This window comes from Ochotona princeps, chromosome 2 (genome assembly GCF_030435755.1).
Source record: "Ochotona princeps isolate mOchPri1 chromosome 2, mOchPri1.hap1, whole genome shotgun sequence".
Lineage (NCBI taxonomy): Eukaryota > Metazoa > Chordata > Mammalia > Lagomorpha > Ochotonidae > Ochotona > Ochotona princeps.
In genome coordinates this window covers 40214056-40240290 of record NC_080833.1, presented here as the reverse complement: position 1 = coordinate 40240290, position 26235 = coordinate 40214056, and the positions used below count along the sequence as shown (strand labels likewise).

At 38.0% G+C, this 26235-nt stretch overlaps 1 protein-coding gene across 2 annotated transcripts in view; it reads left to right on the top strand.

The window, feature by feature from the left end:
- Nucleotides 1-26235, top strand: part of FAF1 (Fas associated factor 1) — a 387381-nt gene that overhangs the window by 260904 nt on the left and 100242 nt on the right. For both annotated transcript variants that reach the window (XM_004588662.3, XM_058681408.1), the window contains one exon: nucleotides 6032-6186. In XM_004588662.3, the coding sequence (XP_004588719.2) occupies nucleotides 6032-6186 (155 nt within the window). The remainder of the gene's footprint in view (nucleotides 1-6031; nucleotides 6187-26235) is intronic.

Genomic DNA, 26235 nt, shown 5'->3' with positions numbered 1-26235 from the left:
TCTTCCCATCACCTGTCTGATATCACATATGGAAAAACAGTAGATGGAGCCTGGCATGATGTCTCAGTGGCTAAGTCCTCACCTTGCAACACCAGGATCACATATGGGTGCCAGTTTGTGTCCTAGCTTATCCATTTCCTATTCAGCTCCCTGCTTGTGGCCTGAGAAAGCAGTGGAGGACAACCCAGAGCCTTGGGACCCTGTATTCATGTGGGAGACCCAGAAGCTCCTGCCTTCTGCCTTCCAGTCAGCTCATCTCCAGCCATTGCAGCCATGTGGGGAGTGAATCAGCGTGGACAAAAAAATCTTTCCGTCTTTCTTTCTGTCTCTCCTGTCTGTAAATCTACTTCTCCAATAAAAGTAAATAAATCTTAAAAAAATAAAGAAGGAAGGGAAGAAGAAAAAATGTAAAAATATGGCAGATGACCCAAGTGCTCTTAAGTCCCTGCCATACACATGAGAGACAGCTAGATTTCAGGGCTCTTTGCTTTTTCCCAGCCCAACCTTAACCATTAAGGCTGTTTGTTTGTCCTTTGTGTCACTCTGGCTTTTAAATAAGTAAAATAAAATTTTTAAGTAAATGAAATGTTGACATCACAGAGAAGTCGTAGCTCTGACCTTTAAAAAATCAGCTCACCTGTCACTTTCACCGAGAATTAGCCATTTTGATTCTCATACCTAGAGCATTTAGGATCGTTTTTAGTGTTACTTCCTCACCATTGTCATCTAGATACAACATTGGACTTTTCACCTCTGAAATTATATGCTACCCAGGCATGTAAAAGGGAAGTGGATTTCCCACGCTAACAGCAAGGCAAGAATTTGAACGCTAACTGTGGCTTCCTTCCTGCCTTCCTCGGTTCTCATCATGTGCTTACCTTGAGTCATGGTTGGATGCTGGGCAGGACATGTGAACATCCAGGATTGCGGAAGTAAGCAGTATACTAGAATGATCTAAATTAAATCCTTGCTTTAAAACAACAAATAACGACAGTGCACATTGGCACCTTTGAGGGAAGTTTAAATATATTTGGAAATTATAGTAGATGATATTACATAGCCATTAAATGTTTTGGGTTTGAAAATGTGATAATTATGTAAGCGAATATGTAGTTCTTAGAATACAAATACTTTAGTAGTTTGTAAAGAGTACCAAGTCTGCAGTTTTTAAATGTTTTAGGGAAGTATAAAAAAAGATGAAAAGGATTGAAAAGATGAAAAGAATGTTAAGATAAATTAATGTTTATTGCCCCAATGTGTCAGTTGTTTGTATTGGTGAACCATTCCAAATTTAAAGCAAAAGCAAATGAATCACTGTAAGAATCATCTGATTATTATGGTAATTATAATGACAATATAAAACAGAAATAATAATAAGAGAAATCAGATCCCAGTGTACACAAAGATAATTATTTTATACTGTAATTCTTACACTAAGAAAACTTAAATGCTGTTCACTAAAAATTATTTGTCATATAAGCTTTAAAATCATTGAACACACAGACTATGGGTGATCTTATATTCAAACAGAAGCTTCCTTTTTAGTCCATCTGTAAATGCTTGCTGAATGGTGTATGTTGAGATACAATTGATTTCTTCCAGCTATAATGCTTCGTGTAATACTGGGTACCTCAGTACCATAGCAGCCATAGCTCAAGGCCACGTCACATTAGTTGCTTAGTGTTTTCTGTCAATTAATGCCCTAGCTCCTGGATTTGAATGTGAAGATTAGTGAAGCACTGAAGACTGGAACATAATGAGCATCCCAGACACTATTGCCAGAAAGAAGGGTGAAGGAGCTACTTAATCTTGAGTACTTCTTCACAACTATCATTTCCCTTGAAATTAGTTTTAAAACGCTTTAATTTGCATTGGTAGTCCACAAGTGTTTTAGCTTCTAACTCTCACTCAGCAGCTATGATGGGTCAGGCATCATTAATAGGTCCTTAATGTATTTTATCCGCAGTCCTTATTAACAAGTCTTCATGTAGTTTGAGACTAAAGCTTTCTATTACCTGAAAGCCTGGAGACTGTATGTTACGAAAACCTGAATCACAAAGAGGATGTCAAGCACAGCAGAACTGGGCTGCTTGCCTTTGTGGTCCGCGAGACTTTGAAAGGACAAATAATATACATTCTCTTTAATGCTATAGTATTACCACAAATGTTTACTCCTCACAAACTCCCACATCCTCAGTTCTTTCAGAGCAAGAGAATTTTGTTTTATTCATCTTTATATTCACAGTGCCTACCCACATGGCACTCTGTAAATGTTATTGATGTAAATTATTAATGGGCCAAAGGAAAAACTGGTTATAGTAATGGAAAACAACATTTTCTTATGCTTTTTCTGGGTGCTAGATGCTCCTTCTTCATAAAAGCAGTTTTTCAATTTCTTTACCTTTTCAACTTTCCCAGATTGGTGGATATGGTGAACCCAGTTCTCACAGTTTGGGCCTGTGCTTAATTGAGCTCAATAAGATAATCAAAAATCTGAGTCCAGAGCTCATTTATCCGTGCCTGTAAATTAATCAGGTTGCTGTTGCCCGGAGTTAGTATCTTTTGCGTTTTATTGAGTGTTTGTCATTTTGCTTCTCTACTGTCACAAAAGTAGAAGAAAAATTTTGGTTGAAAGCATATTATTTCAAAGAGAAAATATTATTGCTATTGCCCTTTTGAAGCCATCATGAGAGTACCCCAAGCCTAAGATTCTCTTCTGCTAGTCTTTATCATCTCCCTTCTCACATTCAGTTTAGAGCTTAAAGTGGGAATTTTTTTAAAGTGTGTTTTGCTGGCATCTCATGTTTAACAGTGTCAGGGGTTTGTGTCCCTGGAACGAAAACTGTTTCTCCAGAGCCTTTTTTCTCTCAGCTTCCAGTGAAAAGAGGGGCGAGGCGAGCCAGTCGCTTACCACAAAGCAGTGCCACCACAAAGGAAAGATTAAGGGTTTAGAGAGAGGTCAATGTGGGTTTTTCTCTAACTAAACACTTTCCTAAAGTTTCCTTGTGGAAAAATAATGAAGTCATCTCAGAGTTTTTAAAGAATTTTTATTTCTTTTTCGCCGTCTGCATTCGCTTGTCTTCTCAGCATGGATGTTTAATCTTCCTAGGCTTTGTGAATTGGCCCAAATGAATAAGTGGTGAGCTGCCTCTCTAGGAGCTAGAGGCTTATTCTAAGGGCCTAATCACTGAGTAAACACATCTTTGCCCTCCCTCTCACAACTGCGATAATAATAGTGGAGATTCTAGCACAGTAACCTGGATATTGCAGGGACCAATGCTTTGAAATGCAGAATGGTTGATCTTCCAAAACAGACAGTGCCTGATCTTCGCCTGCCTCTTTCTTCTTTTTTAAATTAAATATTGCCAAAGAGATGCTGTTTTATTGCTTGATATTGTGCATTAGTGCCCCTGGATTTCCAAGTTTAGTTTCAGTCAACACTGCCGGCTGCACTTATAGGGAACTCTGCATGTTGGGTTTCTTGGTAGCCTCTTTGGCACATGTGTGTTTGGTTTGGAAGAGCATTTAAATTAAATCAGTGAGATAGCGATGTGGATCACTAATCTCTTTCCCAAAGTCTAAATGTGCCATTTCAATGTTCTTGAGAGAAATAGGCGTTTTAAAGGTTTAGCCATTGCTATTGTTTGGTTAGAAATATGCTGATTTAAAAGTGGACAGCTCCCTTGTTCCCGGTGTCTCATTAAATGTAGTTGCTGAGATACGCTCCAGCTGAATTAGAGGTTGACATCCCTCTGTCTGTTCAGCAAGAGAGCTCCTAAGAAGAGGAGCTCTGAATTTGTTAGTGCTGACCAGTTGACGTTCTTCCCTAAGGCAGCAGATTGCTTGCTTTACTAAAACTGTTTTAGCTTCACTGCTGCCATTTGGTGTCTTTCCTGCCAGAAGACTGTGGTTGATAGCAACATGCATGCTTCTTCAACAAGGCGTGACCAATGCTACTTTAAGGTTGCAAAAAGACTCAAAGACCCAATCGTCACCCTTGAGAGACTTAGTATAAGGGGAAAACTGGTAAACAGTTGTAATACTCATGGATTGTGAGCCCAGGAAAGGAAACAGGGCTCTTTAACCCTGCCTGAGGAAATCAGGGAGGGTTTCTTGGAGGCATTTGTTTCGATCCTTAAAGGAAAGGATGCGTAGGAATTGACTGAGTAAGTGTCTCTCCAAGAGTGTATCTGATTACGAACTTCTGAGAAGCCCTGCTCCTGTTATCCGCTGATACCAACATACCTGAAGAAACACTTAATCTTTCTGGTTCACCATTTTATCTCCTGTGCTTCATGCTGGGCCTGACAAAGAAAATTCCAGCAAATGCTGGGTGAATGAATGAATAAGTAAATTAGCACATAGAAGCTGGGTGGGATCAGCCAAGCTACTTACACCCAGGAGTCCTGTCCTTATTCGCAAGGCAGGCTGTCTCAGAGAGCACTGATATTGCATGCAATCTGACATCTTCATATTATGTGAACGCTCCCACAGTCTTAACTGCTGTGTGGTTGGTTGATTTTCCTGCTGCCACTGTATTATCAGAGAAAGAACTCTAGATGTGGATTTAGATTATCTCAGTTCCAGTTCCCAGCTATCTAACTTAGTAAATGTGGGATTTGGGACAGATCAGCTTTTCTAAACCTCTGTTTCCTCACCAGTGAAGTTAAGAGTACCCATTCACAGGGCTATTCTGAAGACTAACATAGATAAGAGCTATGAGAGTAACTAGAAGAGTTACCCATTCATAGTACATGCTTTCTTACTCTTTATCTGGCTATATGCCTTTGGCTAGCCTCATCTAGTACAAAATATTTTCTTACAGAATCTGTAAGAAATTTTACCAAGGACTTTATTCTTATTTGCATTCTTCATCAGAATAACTCCAAGCATCAGACTTAATTGGCCTTTTATCAGCATAACCCTTATATTTTTAAATGTCCTCCTTTTGATTAGAATCCCACACCAGCAAATTTTCATTTACTGACTATTATCACACTCTTATTTAAATGAGGGGAAAGAGCCTAAGTGTCTTTGAAATTTTCCTTGGGTAGAATTAGACAGGTTGGTTTGCAGGTTGTCTTACCATCAAATTCTGTCTTTTCTTTTTTCTGTTCGTTTTGACTGTTCTCTCACTCAGCTTTCCTGTAAGGTAGCATTAAGAAGTTAAATCAACAATAGATAGGCTTTTTTTCAATATTTCATTATGGTTAAAGCTGATATGTTGCAAATTATATTGTCCTGTTTCAGTTTTTACTTTTAATGATTTTATTGAATAACTTAGCAAAGGACGCTTAAGAGGGCAAACTGTTACTCTTTGATGGCGAGTTTTATTATGGCAAAAAGGGAAGCATAATGTTCCATTTCAAAAGCGACACTGAAATTTTTTTAAAAATAAAAACAAGAAAGAAAGCACGTGAACTGAGTATTTTTCTATCTCTTTAAGTGACAAAGATGTTAAGTGCTCTTAAATAAAGCCTTCCACATAGAAATGCGTTAAGGAATTGTAAATTACACTTGGAACTAAAACAGAACTTCATTTCATACCTTTTCCTTTTGAGGTAAAGAGATTTTTTTTTTCCATGTTTGGATTGAAAACAATGTAACAGAAATTTTGCCATTCAGTCTTGATTTTTTTTTCTGTATACTTGGATGGTTCAGAGTTAATATTTCTTCTTATATATAAAATGTGCCTTAAGTGTCAGGAATGTCAAACCCATTTTAGTTAAGGAAAATGCACTTTCTGCTTGAGAGATAGACTTATACAATACATATTAACAGAAATATGTAATAATAATGTTTAAAACTAGTTCTGATTATTGTTGCCTCTTTAGAGTATAAGGAAGCAAAATGTACTCGTGTTAATATCAGTTTAGCAACCACGAACCTTGTAAGTGTAAGGTACTCTTTTGGAGAATAGCATTTAACATTTGTGCTTGTTTTTCCTATAGATTAATGATGCATCTCTAAAATTCAGTAAATATTACATTGGTGGATATTTTAACTGATCAATCCTTTCTTCTCTTTTCAGAGAAAGCTTCTTGCTGTCTACCTCCACCATGATGAAAGTGTACTAACAAACGTATTCTGCTCACAAATGCTTTGTGCTGAGTCTATTGTTTCTTATCTGAGTCAAAATTTTATAACCTGGGCTTGGGATTTGACAAAGGACGCCAACAGAGCAAGGTAATACTGTTGTTCACGAGTCGTAACTTGGGCTTCTGGGTTGTTTTTTTAAATCATCATTGTGTTCACTGTCTCATCGTAAACATTTTCATTCTCAGCACTCAGTTCACTGTCATTGCATTTCACTACATAAAAGCTACTGATTTTGTCTGGCACATACAGCTATTTAAAATTAGGAAAATGTATGTTTACTTATAAAATACTCTTCTTAAATTCAAGAATGATTTGAAAACAAAAATACATGTCTGTCATCTCTTTTGCAATGACAGATAAACTACATTTCTAAAGTGTTGCTTAACATTTAGAGAAAATGTTTTTAATGATGTCCACAAAAGGCAAAGCAAGTCTTAACACACAATCCTAGTGGTAAGTTTATTTTTTTTAATAACTTTAGTGAAAAAGGCAGAACATTCTGAACCAATCCAGTGGAATTGGAAATAGCTTAACTCTAGCATATGCTAATTGATGTAATCGCTTTATTGCACACATTCTTTTGGACAGAGCCAGCAATACATCCATATTCTCAGTAGGAGAAAAAAAAAATTCCTTTCCTAGCCATCAGGATAAGTTTACTTAGTTTGTTAATCATAATATCTCTAAGTGATGAATAATTCTTTGTGTTTTCCCTGTTTGAGCTTTCTACCTCAAATATATTTCATCATGTTTAATTACACATTTGTCCATAGCGTGTCATGATGCCACTTTGGGTGTGTTAGCACAATCATGATCACAAGCTGCTGGCTTATGAACAAGGAGATTAAATTAAATCATTCCAAGGCAAGTCTGTTATAGCTACCTAATTTAAGCAATTATGTAACAATTAGAAATCATCTGATTTGTCTTTTTGTTGTACGGCTCACTGAATATTTTGGTCATCGTTCAGATTCTGTTCTGTGGAATCTTAAGCTGAAAAGAGATTGTTCTTCCCTTAAATGTAACGCAAAACAATGTTGAAGCAATTTCTTCTTCATCTAATACTTCATTTTTTTAAGCAAGTGGTTAGAAAGTTTTCAGGATGACTCCTTTCTGCCTTGGAAATATTCGTTGTTATACATAAATAAAGAACCTTTAGCACCTGTATTTGTTTAAATTAAATTAGATTATTATTCACACTCAGTTAAAGGTGATGAAAAGCAGTGCCAAAAACAGATAAAAAATGCAGCATCGAAGGTCTTTCATGAGGCAGAATACGTAGACTAGGGACTTGGCTAAATCTTTGCCATTCAGTGGCAGTAAGGAATCTCCTCCTTTCCTTTTATCCACAACTTGATGAAGAAGGAAACACTATTTCTAAACCATCTGTAGTGGCTAAGTTCAGCAGGCTACCTGCTGTTATTTTGTTCTATCCTCCATTTAATTCCTTAGTTCCTTTTATTTTAAAATGACAAAAAATTGCAGTGTAGTTTCTTTTGAAAAACAGTGTTTGAGGGTTTTTTTATGACTGGCAATCAACAGCCATGTAATTGCTTTGTTATGTTTTACTAAAGAAGTCTGTTAAGTAGCACAACTTTGATACACTAGTAATAAGAGTTTGCAGGTTACAGAGACACCTGTGGTGACCAAAGCGCCAGAAGCTGCTTATTAGAAAGAGCCAGTACAGCTGTGTCCTATTAACTCCTTATAACACTTTTTTTGAAAACACTAAATAAAGGCCTTGTTTAAGGCTTTAGGGCTATTTCTCAATGAACTGCAGGACCAACTATGAAGTATGATAGGATATTTCAGTCCTCATTTTTTAAAAATGTGACATCCCATTATTAAGTAATTACCATCAAAATGCAAATTGGTGATATTAAAGACTATAAATATAAACATCTAGGAATTCAATTTAATGAACAATTATAGGAACTCCAAAAGAGGCATTGCGCACAAAAAGAATTGAATGATTTATAGAATTTAACATAGTATCTTTATGTGAAATTAATTTGGCCCATGTTAAAAATTCAGGACTCCTTTAAGATACCATATTCCTGTATAAAAATCACAAAATTACGTTGCTACTTTTCATATATAATTCTGTCATTGTTACTGTTAAGGCTGATGGAGACGCACGGATTTTACAAGTGTAAGAGGAAAGTTTCTTAGAATGGCATATTCCAAAACTGAGTAAAATTGACTGTTTTTGATATTTGAAACTATAAGAGAATTCATTAGGTTGATTTATTGCACATAAAAGGGTTTGGCTTGGCAACACTTTACTTATTAATAAAATTACCAAATTAGATGTCCTTCTGTATGATGGATTTTAACATTTATTCACAGGTGTTTATCACTAAAATTGATTGCATTGTTAATTTAATGCCTTAATTTTGAATTAAAAAAATCTCAGACTTTATAAATTCAGTGGAAGACTGCTAGTGCTAATATTTAATCGACAATGGGCTGCATATTAATAGTTGTTTGCATATTTATATATACAGACGCTATATATTACTTTGTATTTATACACTACTAAATGGTGCCTATTAATATGTGGAAATTCAGAAGAGTTTTCTACACTGCAACTTTGCTTTTAACTGTGATTGTGATAAATATAACAGTTAGGAAATGAATTGCTAATGGATAGTCTCTGGCCTTAATCTGGCTATCCTAGTTCAGACTAGGCATGTAAAAATATAGACAAAGTCAGGAAGCCTGTGGCTTCTTCAGTCACAGATGTCCCAGTCAAGAAACTTGCCCACTGTATACACTTTTGCTAAAGGAATACTGTGATTAAGCTTATGGAAACATATTCCTCCAATCACAATTAACTTTGGATCTCCTGTGAGTGAAAGGTATTAGACTAAACGAATGCTTTGGTGCAGTTGCCCAAATTTAAGTCTCACTTGCTACTATAAATTAAATCTCCTGCTTTCTCCTAAAAATACTGGAATATAAAAGGAAACATTTCTGCAGCATATACTGATGATTTGGGTTTTGCAGAATACGTTAATAAAATTTGGATTTTTCAGACTCATGTTTGTATAGTGTAAATATCATACTTCACCCTTAATGACTTGTATCTTTCCTCTTTCTTACTAAATTTTGGCCTGCAAGGACTTACTCATTTTATTTCTCATTAAAATGAAGCATTTTTTAAGATTATGGAAAAAGAAGCAATAAATATTTGCATCCTATCCTATCTTAGAAAGTCAGTTATAATTTCTAGATGGCACATTTAAATAGAGGATTCTTTCTTGGATAGTTATACAGTCTTGTTAGCCATCATTTATAATTATATTTCAGAACCAATCTTCCTTAAAGCAATAAGCAAGAAGTCCCTGGTAGGCTTAACAGTTGTGTTATATGGCATCATACTCTCTTAAAAAGCCACTTACCCAATGGCCTGATAGAAATATAAGATAAACAAACAGATAAATGTTAGCAAAAAGATTTTGCAGAAATCACTTCTGAAAGTTAACTGAAAGCATCTTAAAAAGAGTATGTATTTCATTTTTATTCATTGAGTAAGCACTGAATATTTAATATGAACTAGGAATGATGCTATACTACACTGAGAATGAAAAATTGAATAAAATGTAAGCCTAACCCTAAGAACACTCATATTCTGACAGGCAAGATAGATATAAAAACTAAAACATAATTCAAATTGTGAATCATGCACTTTAAAAGTATGGGTAGTTATTGCTGAAGGACTATACCGTTGTAATAATATAGGGAAAAATGATGGGGAGGTTGGAAGGGGAAATCCCTGAGCCTGTGAAACTGTATCATAAAAAATAGAATTTATTTTTTTAAAAAATGCTACCAGCAGTAATGGGCGCCAATTCCAGTCCCAGCTGCTCCACTTCCATTCTAGTTCCCTGCTGGTATGCCTGGGAAGGCATTAGAGGATGGCCCAAGGCTTCGGTCCCCTGCTCCCATATGGGAGACCCGGAGGACGCAGTCACTTGAGCCATCCCTAGCCTGTGTTGTCCTTTGCATAGTGAACTAGCAGATGTAATAACTGTCTCTCTCTCTCACTAACTCTGCCGTTCAAGCAAAGAAATATGTTTTAAGATTTATTTTATTTCTATTAGAAAGTTAGATATATAAAGAGGAGAGACAGAGAGGAAGATCTTCCGTCCAATGATTCACTCCCCAAACGGCCACAATGGCTAGAGCTGAGCCCATCTGAAGCCAGGAGCCTGGAGCCTCTTCCACATCTCCCTTGTGGGTGCAGGGTCCCAAAACTTTGGGCCATCCTTGACTGCTTTCCCAGGCCACAGACAGGGAACTAGAAGGGAAGCGGGGCTGCTGGGATTAGAACCAGTGCTCATCTGGGATCCTGGTGCATGCAAGGGGAGGACTTTAACCACTATGCTGCCATGCTGGGCCCCAAATAAATATTTTTTAAAAGATGAAAATAAATAAAATTTTTTAAAAAGAAAAAACAGGAATACAAAATAAACTACAAAATTAGGAAAAAAAATGTGGGTGGGACAGGTGGTTATCATACTGTCAAGGTGACAGTTAAGACACCAGGTTACTTTGGGGCTGCATTGTGAGGTAGCAAATTAAGGTACCACCTGCATTGCCCATTTCCCTTATACTCACCAACTCAAATCCTGGCTGCTCCACTTTCAACCTAGCTCACTGCTAATGCACACGGCAAGTGTGGCCCAAGTACTTGGACCCTGCCACCCAAATGAAATACCCTAATGAAGCTTCTTGCTTTAATCTGGCCCAGTGCTGGCAGTTGCAGCTGAGGAATGAACCAATGGATGGAAGATGTGTGTGTGTCTCCCTCTCTCTGTGACTCTTGCAAAGTGAATAACTCTTTAAAAAAAAAAAAAAAGCATCATGAGGATTCGATTTCTGGCTCCTGCTCTTGATTCCACTTTGGTGCTAATACAGATGCTGGGAGAAGTCATGATGGCTCAAGTGACTGAGTTCCCAATACCACATGAGAGACTTAAGTTCTAAGCTCGAAAGCTTCATCCTGACCCAGCCCCTGATGTTTCAGGCATTCTGAGAATACATCAACAGATAGATGATTTCTGTATTTCTCTTTCTCTCTTTCTCATGTTTTCTCCCTTCCTCCCCCACTATGTTTTTCCTTACAAATAAATTTTTTAAACAGAATTTTTTTATATTCAAATATTTTATATTAAGAGTATGACTAGTTTTTGCAGTTATATACTTGGCTATTTTTTATACAAAGATATTTATATTCAAAGCTTCATAATTAGATACTTGGAATAAAGGATCACTAGTTGAGATAATTATGGAGAAGCCACAAATTAGGCAGAGTTGGTAGGTCAGCTAAAGAAATCCTGTATGATCTGAATCAGATGAAGAATTAAGGTCACCCAGCCAAGAGTGTGACAGATCTAAAGAAGTTGTTAATTATTCATCCCAGTACTGCCTTAAGCTTACACTGAATGTATGTATAACATACAAAAAGCCACCATGATGTAATAAAAATATTTTCAGTACAGTGTATTCATAGTAGTAATGCGCTTAGTTACAAAAGAAGAATTCCTTAAAATTCGTACCAGATACCACCTCCTGGAAGCCTTGCCTCTCCACATTTCCCCTACCTTGATAACTTAAGATAAGCTTTCTATGTTGACTTGTACTAATGGCACTTTATTACTTTGTATGATTATTGTCCATCTTTCTGTGAGGTTGTCAGCTCCCTAAGGGAGCTGTCTCTGTAATGTCGTTGCCCTGGCACAGTGCTGGTGCTACATTGACAGTAGTAAAGATGTGCAATCAAGCTAGGAACTTATGAATCAATAAAGAAAATGTGGTATGTGAGGATAATTCTAAAACTTCATGAAAAAATAGATCTAAAAAATTTGTTTTGGTCTGACTATAAAATGCTGATTTTTAGAGATTGGAAAGGCAGGAAGGAAATAAAATAAGTTGTTAGGAATCACAGACAGAAGGAGTAAGTTCTAATATCCCACAGCCCAGTAAGTATCATTTACAAAAACTTCTTTTATATTTACAAACAACTAAAAAAGAGATGCTTTAAAAACATTATTAAAATGCTATTAACAGTGATTTGTACTGACACAGTATAAATATCTTGAAATGTCTTTCTATATCCCTGGAAGATACACAATTATTATGTTTTAATCAAAATATGTATAAACTCTTCTAGAATAAAATACAAATGACAAAATAAAACAGTTATAAGTTACTGTATTGATAATGAATCTATTGATTGATTGACTGTATTGGCTTATTGAAAAGCAATAGATAATGGAGAACCTCCTTTATTAATGGTAAGAGCGTTAGAAATACTGCTAACACTCCGCTGGGTGTGTGATCTTCCCCTGTAGTCACTATTAGAGCTTATCAAACTAAGGGGTGCTAATTTGGTCCAGGTGGCTAAGGTACTGCTTGGAGAATCTGCATCCCATTATCAGAGTGTGTGTGCTCAACTTAGAGTTCTGCTTCCAACTCCAGCTTCTTCCCAATGTGCACCCTGGGAGGCAGCAGGACATGTTCCCTGATTAGGTTCCAAGCTCCTGCCTTCAGCCTACCCCAGCTTGAGAAGTGAACCAGTATGTGGAAAATCTCTGTCTCTTGCTCTCATTCTGCCTTTCAAATATGTAATTAAGAAAGGAAAAAAAATCTTCATTCTCCTTGTGGTATGAACTGAACATGTCGAACTTGAGAACTTCATCATCTGCTGGCCTTTGGGACTCAGGAATACTGAGCTCATGTGGCTGGAATCCCCCCAGGACATCTGGAAAGAGGCTTGAATCCTACACCGGTGAATGTTTTTTGTAGTTCCAGAGGAGTGTTTTGCTTTTAGCATCACCTTGTCTCTGTGACATACCGGAACCTATTGGCCCACCAAATCGGTCCATTCTTTACCAGTGACCCTTCTGCAGTAGTTGTACCACTGATTAAAGTAAACTTGTCCATGATACGTGAGTGCGGGACTGCTTACATGTTAAGATATGCCAGGCATTAGGCATTTCCATCAAAGCACTAGCAAAGTAGCTGTTCATTTGCCTTCCCTCTATTAAAGCTATTTAGAAGCAGTTGTTTGGTATAGTGGCTAAGATGCAACTTGAGATGCCTAAAATCCATGTTAGAGTATCTGGTTCAGTCCCTAACTTTTCCACTTTCAGTCCAGTTGCCTGCTAAAACACACGCTGGAAGACAATGTATTATGTCTCAAGTACTTAGATCCCTGTCACACATTTTTTGGTTTCCATGTGTATCATTGCCTTTCAAATAAAGTGAAAATAAAAATGAAAACTAGGAAACATATATTTGAATTATTTGTTATAATTTGAAAGGTAAAAACAAGTCTTCTGTACCCTGGTTCATTGCTCAAGTGCCTTAGAGCAGCCATAGCCAGGCCATGCCTAAACCAAGACTCAGTTTTGCTCCCCCGCATGAGTAGCAGAAGCCCCATATTGGGAATGCCTTCTGCTTCTCAGGGTACATATTCAGAAATGGAACCTAGGCACTCTGATACAGTATTTTTCCATCTCCAGTAATATCGTGTGCATTGCACTCAAAGCTTTTTTTTTTTAAATTGGAAAGGCAGATACACAGAGAGAAGGAGACTGACCCACTCTCCAAATAGCCACAGTGGCCATGTTGAAGCAATCCAAAGCCAGGAGCCCCTTCTGGGTCTCCCACACAGGTGCAGGGGCCTAAAGGCCATGCACCTTCCTCCACTGCTCTCCCAGGCCACAAGCAAGGAGCTGGATGGAAAGTAGAGCAGTCAGGACACAAACCAGTGCTTACATGGGACGCCGGCACTGCAGGAGGATTAACCATTTGAGCCATAGCGTTGAGTCCACCCTAAGCTTCTTGTATATGTTCTGGGTGCGTGCCCTCCATGCTGAGCTGGGAATTCTTGCCTAAAGTTGTTTTGTCAAAGGAAAGCCACATAATCCATGTTGACAGTTAATCCACCAGTATTATATGGGTTAGTGAATATCTTGAGTTATAACCTAGGGAGCCAATAGAGAAATACAAGTGCTGCTTTAGACCATTTGATTCTAGAAAACTTGAAATCAACGTTAAATTCCACTTGCATAGTGCCAACTGGGTAATCAGCCAGCTATGAGTGCTAAAGAATGAGTTGCTTATATGTAAGTTCCTGAGGTGAATATGTTTCACACATCAGTGTGCATGCTACAAAGTGTTAAATCAGGCATTGCACACTATTTCTAAGCAGTGTTCAGAGTAGCTGCAAATAGTTTCCTAGGAATTGATAGTGCCTGGGTTACATGAGTTGCTTGTGACATACACATAGTATTGTGTTATATTCTCTGTACAGTTAGTACCAGTGTTCACAGACAGAATTTTGTTGCCTGTCAATATTAGCTTTTGAACCTAATGCCCTTGGGGTGCAACATTTTGGGTCACTGCAAACTTCCACTGCTGTATCGATAGGTACTTGTTACCCTTAGTGTTCAAGTGATAGTTTTCCACATTATTTAATCTTTGGCTAGAGTTAATTGACTTAAAGCCCTTATTGTCAGTAGACTGTCTTCAACTTACCTTCCGTCCCAGTAATTAGCCATATTCACAGTGGCTTTAATCTTAATTTCATACTACTCAGTGATTCATGCTTGGCTGAAGCCTAGCTGACCATATGCTAGTCCTGCACTTCCGTTTGATCCAGCAAATACAGCCCAGGTGTGGGGTCTACATGGGAGACACAAGGAGTGTTAGTTTCCAGCTGCTATGCCAGGAGCAGATACCATTTCTGCAGAGGTAGCTGATAAAATAGACCAACATGTTACAGTGAGCTGCTGATATTTCCAGAGAGCCATTGTACCAGTTTTTCATAAAACTTCCCTGAAACTTCTTTTTTGCCTCTGCAACATTTTCCTTCCAGTACTTTTAAAGGAAGTGTATTGCCATCCTAAGCATCCCAGGTCAAGGGCTTAATTAATGCTTTAAAATAAAGGTTCCAAAACACCAGGAGAGTTTGTCATTTTCTCCCTGGTTTGTTTTGTGAAGAGGAGGGAGAGAAGGTGAGGAGGAACCCCTCCTGTTCCATGATTACATCCTACCCACTCATTTTCTCCTTTTCTCCTCTGCTTTTGATTTTTAGTGGCGGTCTTAACAGAATGTCAAGATCAATTTGCAGCATGGTTTAACTCAAGGTTTGCGTTCTGCCAGCAGCAATTGTCCCTGCAAACAATGCCGTGTGTTCTTGTAACTTCAGAAGCTTTTAGAAGGATCGTGGCAAGGGCAGCATCTAATGACTTTATTAGTGTAGGATTTCAAAATGGGCTCAGTAATTGTTCATATCTCTTTGTCAGCAAGTCATAATTACTGCTTAACATTGTCCAGGGGTGCACTTGTGAATAGGTTCGTAATAGTGCTGAAAGGAAGAGAGAGGGGAATGGATAAAAGGTGATGGCCTTTTAACAAGCCAGTCTTTAAAGTAGATGATGGCTAAACTGTTTACAATATATTTTTTATTCTTTTTAAAAATATTCTTCAGTATAGTTTAAAATTGCCTAGTTTCAAGCCTTTTTAACAGAGTTGGATACTTCCACACTATTACCTAGAATAATTATTACTGCTCAGGGGTAGTATATGTATTGTATCTGAGTTGAAGCACTTACCTTTAAAAAATAATAACTTGGGCCCAGCGTGGTAGCCTAGTGGCTGAAGTCCTCACCTTGTATGCATTGGGCTCCCATGTGGGTGCTGGTTCATGTCAAGACTGCCCATTTCCCATCCAGCTCCTTGTTTGTGGCCTGGGAAAGCAGCCCAAAGCCTTGGGACCCTGTACCCATGTAGGTGATCCGGAAGAAGCTCATGACTCCTGGCTTTGGATCGGCTCAGCTCCAGCGGTTGCAGCCACTTGGGGAGTGAATCAACAGATGGAAGATGTTACTTTTCTGCCTCGGTATTTCTCTGTAGATCTAACTTTTCAATTAAAAAATTAAGAAGAACCTATTTTTCCTTTAAGTTAATCCTATTAATGCTATTCAAACAGTATGTACTAACATATGATTGTCAACAAACGCCTATATGAAAACTATTTCTAGAAAAGAATACAAATATTGACAAGCAAGTCCAGAAAACAACACAGTACATTTCTATAAATAATTTTTAAGATTTGTTTTATTTTTATTGGAAAGGAAGAATTAGAGAGAGGAGAGACAGAGGTAAAGACCGTCTGTCTGCTGGTTCACTCCCCAAATAGCCGCAACTGCTGATGAACCGATCTGAAGCCAGGAGCCAGGAGCTTCTTCTGGGTATCCCACATGGGTGCAGGGTCCCAAGGCTTTGGGCCGTCCTCCACTGCTTTTCCAGACCACAGTAGGGGCCTGGATGGGAAGCGGGGCAGCCAGGACATGAACCACCACCCATATGGGATTCCAGCAGATGCAAGGTGAGGAATTCAGCCTTTTTTTTCTCATTCGTTACTCTTGTTACTCTATTGGTGTTCTTGCTCTTTCTGCTATGCACTCTTTATGTCTTAACTATGAAAGCCACAGAATTAAAAGAGTGCATCTCAAGTTAGCTGAAGTTGAAATTAACATCAATGCCTTTTCTAGTCTCTGTGATCTGTTGCTGAATTCTTTCATGTTCTTTAAACCCTTGTGATATATTCATATACTCCACATTCCCTGGTTATTCTAATTTTTAAAAAATTTCTTTATTTGAAAGGCGAAATGACAAGAGAAGGAAAGACAGAAAAAGAGAATTTCTATCCACTGGTTTACTTCCTAAATGGCCACATTGATCAGGGTTGGACCATTGCTGAATACGGAATGTGGATGGCAGGGATCCCGATACTTGAGCTACCTTTAGCTACTTCTGGAGCACACTAGCGGAGTGCTCGCTAAGACTCAGGGCAGCCAGGATTCCAGCCAGCACCCCATGTGGGATGGATGCTGACATCAGCAGTGGTGGCTGAACCCCCTTGTGCTACAGCATGGAGCACCTGTGCTAGTACTTTATGCAGATAAATGTGGTTGCAAAAGCATGAATGATTGAATGTTACAAACGATGAGTGTTCTAATGAATCATCTTGTAAAGCAAAGTCTCAAAAGCAAGTTATTTACAGAAATATCTTAAAATGTTTATACCTCATCACATTATTCACATCTTTTGCATTTCTTGTTGAAAATTGAAAAGATTTTAGACTTTTTTTAAGTATTCTGTTATTACTAATTCTTTAAGGTTTATTTACTTATGTGAAAAAGTTCAGAGCAGGAGGAAGATCTTCATCTGCTAGCTCATTTCCATGTGGCTGCATTGCTCAGGGCTGGGTCAGATGAAAGCCAGGAAGCCAGGAGCCTTGTCAAGGTCTCCCACCTGGGTGATGTGAGCCTAACCACTTAGGGCAGCCTTCCATCTTCCAGTTCATTCCCCAAGTGGCTGCAGCAGCCAGGTCTGTGCCAAGCAGAACTGGAGCCAGGAACTCCAGCCAGGTCCTCCATATGGATGGCAGGGTCCGATGCACTTGTTGATCTTTCCTCTGCCTTTCCAGGTGTATTAACATTAGCACACGGCTGAATCAGAAGCAGAATAGCCAGAACTTGAACCTGTACTTGTATATAGGATGCTAGCATCACAAGCAGCATCTTAACCCCTGAGTTAACAACACCAGCTCCCAACTAGCATTTTTTTTGAGATTCCTTAATGGCAGGAAAGGTCTTTGCTATAGTGCTTCTGAATAGAGCTTCTGCAACTTTCTTGTTTTGTGTTCTAGTTTTGTGGTAACTTAAAATAAGCCTTACCTTTCTTCTCTATTGTAACTCATAAGGTTTAACTATACCCCTCCTTTGCCAAGTTCAAATCCCCTTCCTGTTATTACCAAGTACAGTGAGTTATTTCTGCTATTTGTCGTTTGACAACATGTCCAGACCTCACCTCTTGTAAAGGTGCCAGAATCAAGCATCGTTGCAGGGGCAGGTCTGTGTGATATCATGTACAGTTCTACATTGAAAATTTTATCAGTGGCTTCTGTTGAATCCAGGGAGTCAGTTGAAACTCCCTTCTTTTTGTACACTTCATCGTAATACAAATCTCTGCCATTCTCAGTTAATGAAATTATTGACAAAATCTCTTTAGGTTCAGATTCTATTAACTTTCCCAAGTTTTTCACTCACAATTGGTCTTAACTCTATCAATAATCTCTAGCATCATCCTTGGCATTGCTATCAGTCCATAGACATGTCCAACTGCGGACATTTTTTCTTCCTTTCCTTGGTCACCAGACTAAGATGTGGTCTTTAGTAGGATCTATATTGCCTCATATATTTTTACTTCAGATCCCTGGCTATAACCACTTGTTCAAGGTTCAGTAGTGCTGGTTGTTGTTACTATTTTTCAATCACCTGATGCCCTCCAATCTGTTGACCCTACCGCTTTTCTCTTCATTCTACTTTCCCTTTTCTTTTCCTTTGTTCACTTCTCATTTCCCTTATTCAGTTTAGATTCTGGGATCGGTGATCGTGATTTCCTTGTGATAAACTCCCTTCATGAGACTCAATTGGTTGAACTCATCTATTTGCCATTTCTGTGCTGTATCCTTGTAATGACACATAGCTGAAGCAAATCAGAGATACTTAAATAAATAAACACAAACGTCAGATAGACATAGGATAATGCTGGGCAAGTATGCTGGGATTCTCTAATTAGTTTTCTTTGTATGGGTGGGATGTATAGTTCATACTTCTCTTAACACACAAAACATATCATTCCTTTCTCTGCTCCCTTTCCTAGTTGTCCTCACTAGTTAATTGAGAAAAAAGAAGTCATCAGAAAGAGATTATTCCTATTTTTCTGTCCTGTAGGTCTCAGTTTAAATGTTCTATTTTCAGAAAACTCTGATGACCCTTTTCAAAGAAAATGTCCATACTGCCATTTCTCTTTTGTAACACATCTCCGAACTTTCCATAAGTTCTACTCTTGCTTCTTTTAAAAATCTCTTTTCCCATTCTTCCACTAGAAAGTAAGTTTCTTAAGAGCAAGAGTTAAATCAATCTTATTCCATTTTGTTTCTAGTAATGTTTAATACTTAATTGTTGGTTATTGTGGTGTGCAAGACAACATAGTGATTAAGACTACATGTTAGCTTTGAATTTGATCATTCCAGAACTTGAATTCTAGTTATTCTACTGCCTAACCTACTAAATCATCATAGCCCTTGGCAAGTTGATTAAACCCATTATGTTGCAGGCTTCATGTGGTAAATTAGAGATAAAACTACAATCCTCAGAGAGGTGTTGTTAAAATTAATAATCTAATTGATTTAAAAGTGGGTCACAGAGTACTCATTGCTTCTATTTATTATTTATTTGTCTCAGGCATTTATAAAATATGGGTGGGGATAAGCCCAGTGATAAACCTTTGAAATCACTGTCAGTTTGGTTTTACTCTATAGAGTCAGTTTTCTGTTGGAAAATGAACTTACTAACTTGGCCTTTATTGCTAAATGTTATCTGGAATGATTCTTTGAAATGCCTTGGTAAAGCCCAAATCATCAGGTGTAGGAAGTGCTTGTGGAGTCTGTCTAGGAAACTCGTGGTCGCTGGGTTGTGGTGTGTTCTTAATGACCTTTGCTGCCTTCTAGTTATCATTCTACATGTTTTCTGATTATTTATAAACCATTTGTCTAAGTAGCTTTGATTGGTTTTGTAGGGGAATAAGGACGAGCTTACTTTTTTTTTAAAGATTTATTTATTTTATTACAAAGTCAGATATACAGAGAGGAGGAGAGACAGAGAGGAAGATCTTCCCTCCGATGATTCACTCCCCAAGTGAGCCACAACAGCCGGTGCGCACCGATCTGATGCCGGGAACCTGGAACCTCTTCCATGTCTCCCACATGGGTGCAGTGTCCCAATGCATTGGGCCGTCCTCGACCGCCTCCCAGGCCACAAGCAGGGAGCTGGATGGGCAGTGGAGCTGCCGGGATTAGAACCGGCGCCCATATGGGATCCCGGGGTGTTCAAGGCGAGGACTTTAGCAGCTAGGCCACGCCGCCGGACCCAAAAAGCTTACTTTTTGTATCTGAAACAAAGCGGTTTTTTTTTTAACCAAATGATTTATTTTTATTTATTTATTTGAAAAGCACGATGACAGAGACAGTTCTTCCATCTGCTGTCTGCTTCTTTAAATACTCTTAAAATCCAGGACTAGCAAGGCTGAAGCTAGGATCCCAGAGCTCCAGCAGGGCCTCTCGTGGGTGACAGGGAGACAAATGAACCGTCGCCTGCTGCCTCTCAGGGTGCACAGTAGTAGGAAGATAGACTCAACAATTGGGAAGTATACATCTTTTTTTTTGTTCATTTGTTTTTTATTGGAAAGACAGATCTGCAGAGAGGAGGAGAGACAGAGAGGAAGATCTTCTGTCCAATGGTTCACTCCCCAAGAGGCCACAATGGCTGGAATTGTGCCAAACCGAAGCCAGGAGCCCAGAACTTCTTCTGGATCTGCAATGCGGGTTCAGGGTCCCAAGGCTTTGGGCCGTCCTTTACTGCTTTCCCAGGGCCACAAGCAGGGAACTGGATGGGAAGCGGGGCTGCTAGGATTAGAACCGGTGCCCATACGGGATACCAGCGCATGCAAGATGAGGACTTTAGCCAAGAATCTACCATGCCGGGCCTGGGATGCGTACATTTTAAGTGCTATGCTGTAGCACTCTCACCCAGTCAAAATATTTCTAGTTTCCCATTCATTCCACCATTTGTCTGTCGTGTGTGTGTGTGTGTGTGTGTGTGTGTGTGTGTGTGTAAGTAATGATTAAGTGCAGGATATATACTTGAATTGGGGAAACCTTCCTCTTCTCATTCATTTTGTGTATATAAGGATCTTCATCATCTTCATGAAGGGGTGGCCATTATGGTGCAGCCCGTTGAGCCACTGCTGGTGTGTCTGTATCCCAGTTAGGAGTCCAGGATACTTCTGCTTGCAACCCGCCTCCCTGCTAAGCCAGCTGGGAAACCCCAAATACTGACTGAGTTCATGAGTTAATGCCATTCACATAAGAAACAGGAATATACTTTCAAGCCCCTGGTTTTGCCTGCCCAGCCCAGCTATTAAAGAGAGAACTTGCAGATGGAAGAGGTCTCTCTCTCTCTCTCTCTCTCTCTCTCTCTCTCTCTCTGATACTTTATCTTTCAAAATAAATACATATTTTAAAAAAGAAATGGACCTACATATTATGAAGAAACAGTGTATAAATTTCAAAGAAATTTTATATTGAGATAAATTTAATCTTAGTTTCCATTAACTTTTTCAAGTACCTTCAAATATCTCTCTTTTCCTATTTAGCATTTGCAATTTGAATACTTTAAAATTCATTAAATTGTTATATAAGGGTAAGTGTGGTATTAAATAAGAAAATGAAAAAAAAACAAGGAAAATGAATTTAAAGTGGCATATGCATAGGTACTTTATAAACATTTTGACTTAACTTATACCTAAACACTGAATTCAGCCCTATAATGCTAGCATCTGAAGGGAAAAAAGGAAGTTTATAGTCATATACTTACTCATCTGTTCATTTCATAGATATTAGTTATGCTTCCTTCTCTATATACTCAGATATTATGGCTTCAAGTTTCCCTTTGCCATTTATTGTTACCATTATATGATATATGAAAATATATATAAAAGAAATATATGTGTAGGAAATGTCAAAATTTTTCAGATACTAGATTCAGTGGTGAATTTTGTTGCATAATTTTTCTATTTGAGAGCCACTGGGAAAAGTAATAGAAAATTATCTTTTACTGTTATTTTACAGAAAGCATTATTTTAAATAGATGTTTTTCGTATTAATCCTCTAATTGTATTAAATCTTTTTTAATCATGACGGTTCTTCAGGGGGCATAAGTGATATGGCCCTTAAATATTCCTTTTTGATTATTCCACTCATAACAGTTTTAAAGTGGAGAGGAAAATTATACAGAATCTTCACATTCATTCAACCCTTTCTTGTGAACCCTCGGGTGTCTCAGTGAGCCTTTATCAAGTGCTGAGTTGCAATCGATTTTTGCTCAAAAGCTTTGATAAGTGACTGAAGTGTTAATATTCTGTGTTATTGGCCATTTATTTAAAAAAAAAAAACACTTCCCTCTTGAGTATGGGATTCGTACAAAGTCTCTTTCATTTGTTTCTTTTAAATCTATTAGAATGATAATTCTTTTCAGGAAGGAAGGAGATTATGTATAGATATCAGGATTCCCAGAAAAACTGACCAACCCTGAAATAGATGACACTGAAAAAAAATTGTGTAATAATAAAAATGACAAGATCTCCAAATTTGTCTAGTCAAAAAAATTTAAGAAAATGAGAACATGAAAAAAAGTATGACTTCAAATTTCTAGAGTAGGGAATATCTCATAAAGATTCTAATGCATACTCTAGAAGTTATACAGCAGTATGCAGTGCCAAGGGGACAGCCTGTTACATAGCAGATAGAGCCACTGCCTGCAGCAGCAGCATGGTGCCAGTTCAAGACCCAGATGATCTATTTCTCATCCAACTCCCTGCTTCTGCACCTGGGAGAGCAGTGGAGGATGTCCCGGGTAATTAATTTTACCTAAAAGCATATAAAAGGGAGGAAACAGTGGTAATATTTATTAACCCACAGAGCCAAATGTATTATTTGAATGTTATTTTTTTTTTAAAGATTTTATTATTAGTGGAAAGCCAGATATACAGAGAGGAGGAGAGACAGAGAGGAAGATCTTCCATCCGATGTTTCACTCCCCAAGTGAGCCGCAACGGGCTGGTGCTGCGCCGATCCAAAGCCGAGAACCAGGAACCTCTTCCAGGTCTCCCACATGGGTGCAGTGTCCCAAAGCCTTGGGCCGTCCTCCACTGCTTTCCCAGGCCACAAGCAGGGAGCTGGATGGGAAGTGGAGCTGCCAGGATTGGAACCAGCGCCCATATGGGATCCCGGGGTGTTCAAGGCGAGGACTTTAGCCGCTAGGCCACGCCGCTGGGCCCTGGAATGTTATTTTTTTTGTAAAGATAAAAACACTGAGGCTCAAACAGATTAAGATTATTTGAAGAAACAACTAATAAGTTACAAGATTAAGCTTACCTCCAAAGTCTTTATTCTTCCCCCAACACTATGCTGTTTGCAATAATTTTCTAATTTGTCTAGCATGTTAATATTTGAATGCTATATACTTTTTATAAATCAGCAGGTGGTGATAGAATGAAATTATACAAAAATGACACTTTACTAAAAATCAGAATCTGAACCTTGCAGTCAACACTATTTGTTTTGTGGGTTCCTGTAACCTGTAGAAGTAAAAATTTAATGAAAGGAGCCCTGGAGACAGTATTTTCATCTTTCTTCTGCTTAAACTGATTTCAGAATAGTTGCAAGAAGAGAACGAAAATTGAATGGTCAGCATTATCACAGTAAATAAATGTTCCTGAAAGGTGAATTGGTCTATTCATGCAAGAAACATATCTTAGGCACTAGGTGCTAAGAAATAGAAATGCAGAAGCGACCACCTTGTAACACAAACCTTTAAGCCCGTTTTCCCTTCTCTGTTATCCTTCACTTTAAATGAAGCAACAAATCTGGGCCTTAGTTATATACCAGATTATATTTACCACTTGGAGGCCTTGGTTTATCACAACCAAAATACTCTTAGTATCTTAAGGACAAAATGTCTTCTCTTGTCATATATTTAGTATGCACTCATAAATATTGATTGATTGGCAAAAGACAAAACTGAAGTAGTATTATATGATGACATTTAGCATAAATTTGCTCTCATACAACACCTGTAAAATGAATCTTCTCTTTACATTACTGGAGAAGGAATTTGTGCACTAGAGAAGAGATGAGATTAGATGTTCTCTATTAACCTCCCCTACTACGCTTCTATGATTGGAATTTAAGAAAAAAGGAACTTGCCCTTTTTCTTAAATATGGAAAATTTTTTGTGTTCTTAAAATACTGTTTATGTGCTCACCAGTGATGAAAAAAACTAGTTATCCTTTTTATGGTTATTATCTCATGGCAAGGTTAATATGAATCAGACTCCATAGGTGAACTGTATATGTCACTAAACTATAGAGACCTCAAAAACCTTTTTCACTTGAGTGACTTATACATGACAAGGAGATAAGATTAATAAAGTTCATGGTGTTTTGAAACTATTAATCTATCAAGGTAATTCAATGATTTGCTAATGCTAAAAAGTCTAAGCCTCAGATAGTAGAGATGCCTTTTAGATTAACTCCTCCCCAAATCCTACCTTGTGTCTCTTTTTTCTCTTAATATTTATTTATTTATTTATTTGAAAGTAATAGTCACATAGTAAAGAAAGGGGAGAGAGAGATAGAGACAGAGATATTCTTCCAACCACTGGTTCACTGCTTAGACGGTGCAGTAGCCAAGGCTCTGCCAGACTAAAACCAGGAGCCTAGAAGTTCATCTGGATTTCCCGTGTGGATGGCAGAGTCCCAAACACTTGGGGCATCTTCTGCTCTTTCTCCAGACCATTATCTGGACATGCAGAGCAGCTAGGACACAAACTTGTGCCCATATGGGTTGCTAGCATCATAGATGGCAACTTTACCTGCTACACTATATTGCCGGCCCCTCATCCTGTGTTTTCTTAAATTGTTCTTTGTTTCGCTTTGTCATGTAGCATGACTACCATACTTGTAGTTGCATGCAGAGGCATTGTACCAACCCATTATGAAGCAATCTGATAATAACCCCAATAGTTGCACATCAGAGGTTTTTTTCCCCTAAGAATGCTTCATATTTATAAAGAATAAAGCTAGAAATGGCAGTATATATTACCTTTTCAGTTAATGTCTATTAATCATTTCAAATACCAGCTTATTATTGTTATGTGGAAATCTTTTTTAAAAATGTGTTTTTCCAGCCAGTGATTCCCACAAGGATAAAATAAATTTTGGGGCCTGGCACAACAGCCTAGTGACATAAATCCTTGCCTTACAGGCATGCCTAGGATCCTATATAGGTGCTGGTTCGTGTCCCAGCTTCTCAACATCCCATCCAGCTCCCTTCTTGTGGCCTGTAAAAGCAGTAGAGGATGACTCAAAGCCTTGCCACCCTGTACCCTTCTGGGAGATTTGGAAGAAGCCCTTGGCTCCTGGCATCTCTGGCCGTTTCAGCCACTTGGGCAGTGAACCAGCAGACAGAAGATATCTCTGTCTCTCTCTCTCTCTCTCTCTCTCTCTCTCTCTCTCTCTCTCCTTCTCTCTGTAACGTTTCTAATAAAAATAAATAAATATTTTAAATAATAAAAAATACAAATAAATTTGCACAAAACATCTATAAGAAATGTTTGGGTCTGGGATTACCTGCAGTTTTTCTTTATGTGAGCTGTTTTACTCTAATAATTGAACTATTTGCTGATTTACTTGTAACCGCATTATTTAGCATAAAAAAGATTTGTAATGAAAGTCTTCTTATTACCCTTACTCTAAGTTACCATCCCCAGAGGCAGTACTGTAAGTTCCTTGTTTATTTGTCTTTCCAAAGTTTGATGGCAAAGAATATTTTATCTCTTTTTTTCTGCTCATGTTGTGTTTTAAATATAATTCATATCAGTTTGTAAGGATATTTGTACTTTATGGCTACACAGTATTCTTTACAGTTCATTAAGATAGTATTTTATTCAAGAAGGCACTACTGATGACATTTGTATTAGGTCTAATATTTTGCCATTACAACTTGCCGCAATTAACTGCGTACATAGTTTATTTCCACATGAAAATAAACTAAAGACCAGGGTATAGAATTGTTAAGGGGAAAGTATGTGTGCAATTATCTTCACAGACCTAATAGGTAAAAAATGCTTTCTTAATATGGCTTTAATTGGACATTAGTACATTATGAGTTATTTTTCATTATCTTTCATATATTCTTATGAGCCATTAGTGTTTCTCTTTATGAAAGATGTCGTTCGACCTTATTTATTCATCTTTCTATTTTCAGTTTATGAAAGCTCTTTATGTTTAGGGAATTAGCCGTCTTAACTGACTTGCAATTTAAAATTTCTACCTGTTCATCGCTGCTCTTTTGGCCACGTTTTGGTACTTTTTATCAAGCGCAGGAGCCAAGAGCATCAGCGTTGTCTTCTGCACGTCAGCCTGCTCTAG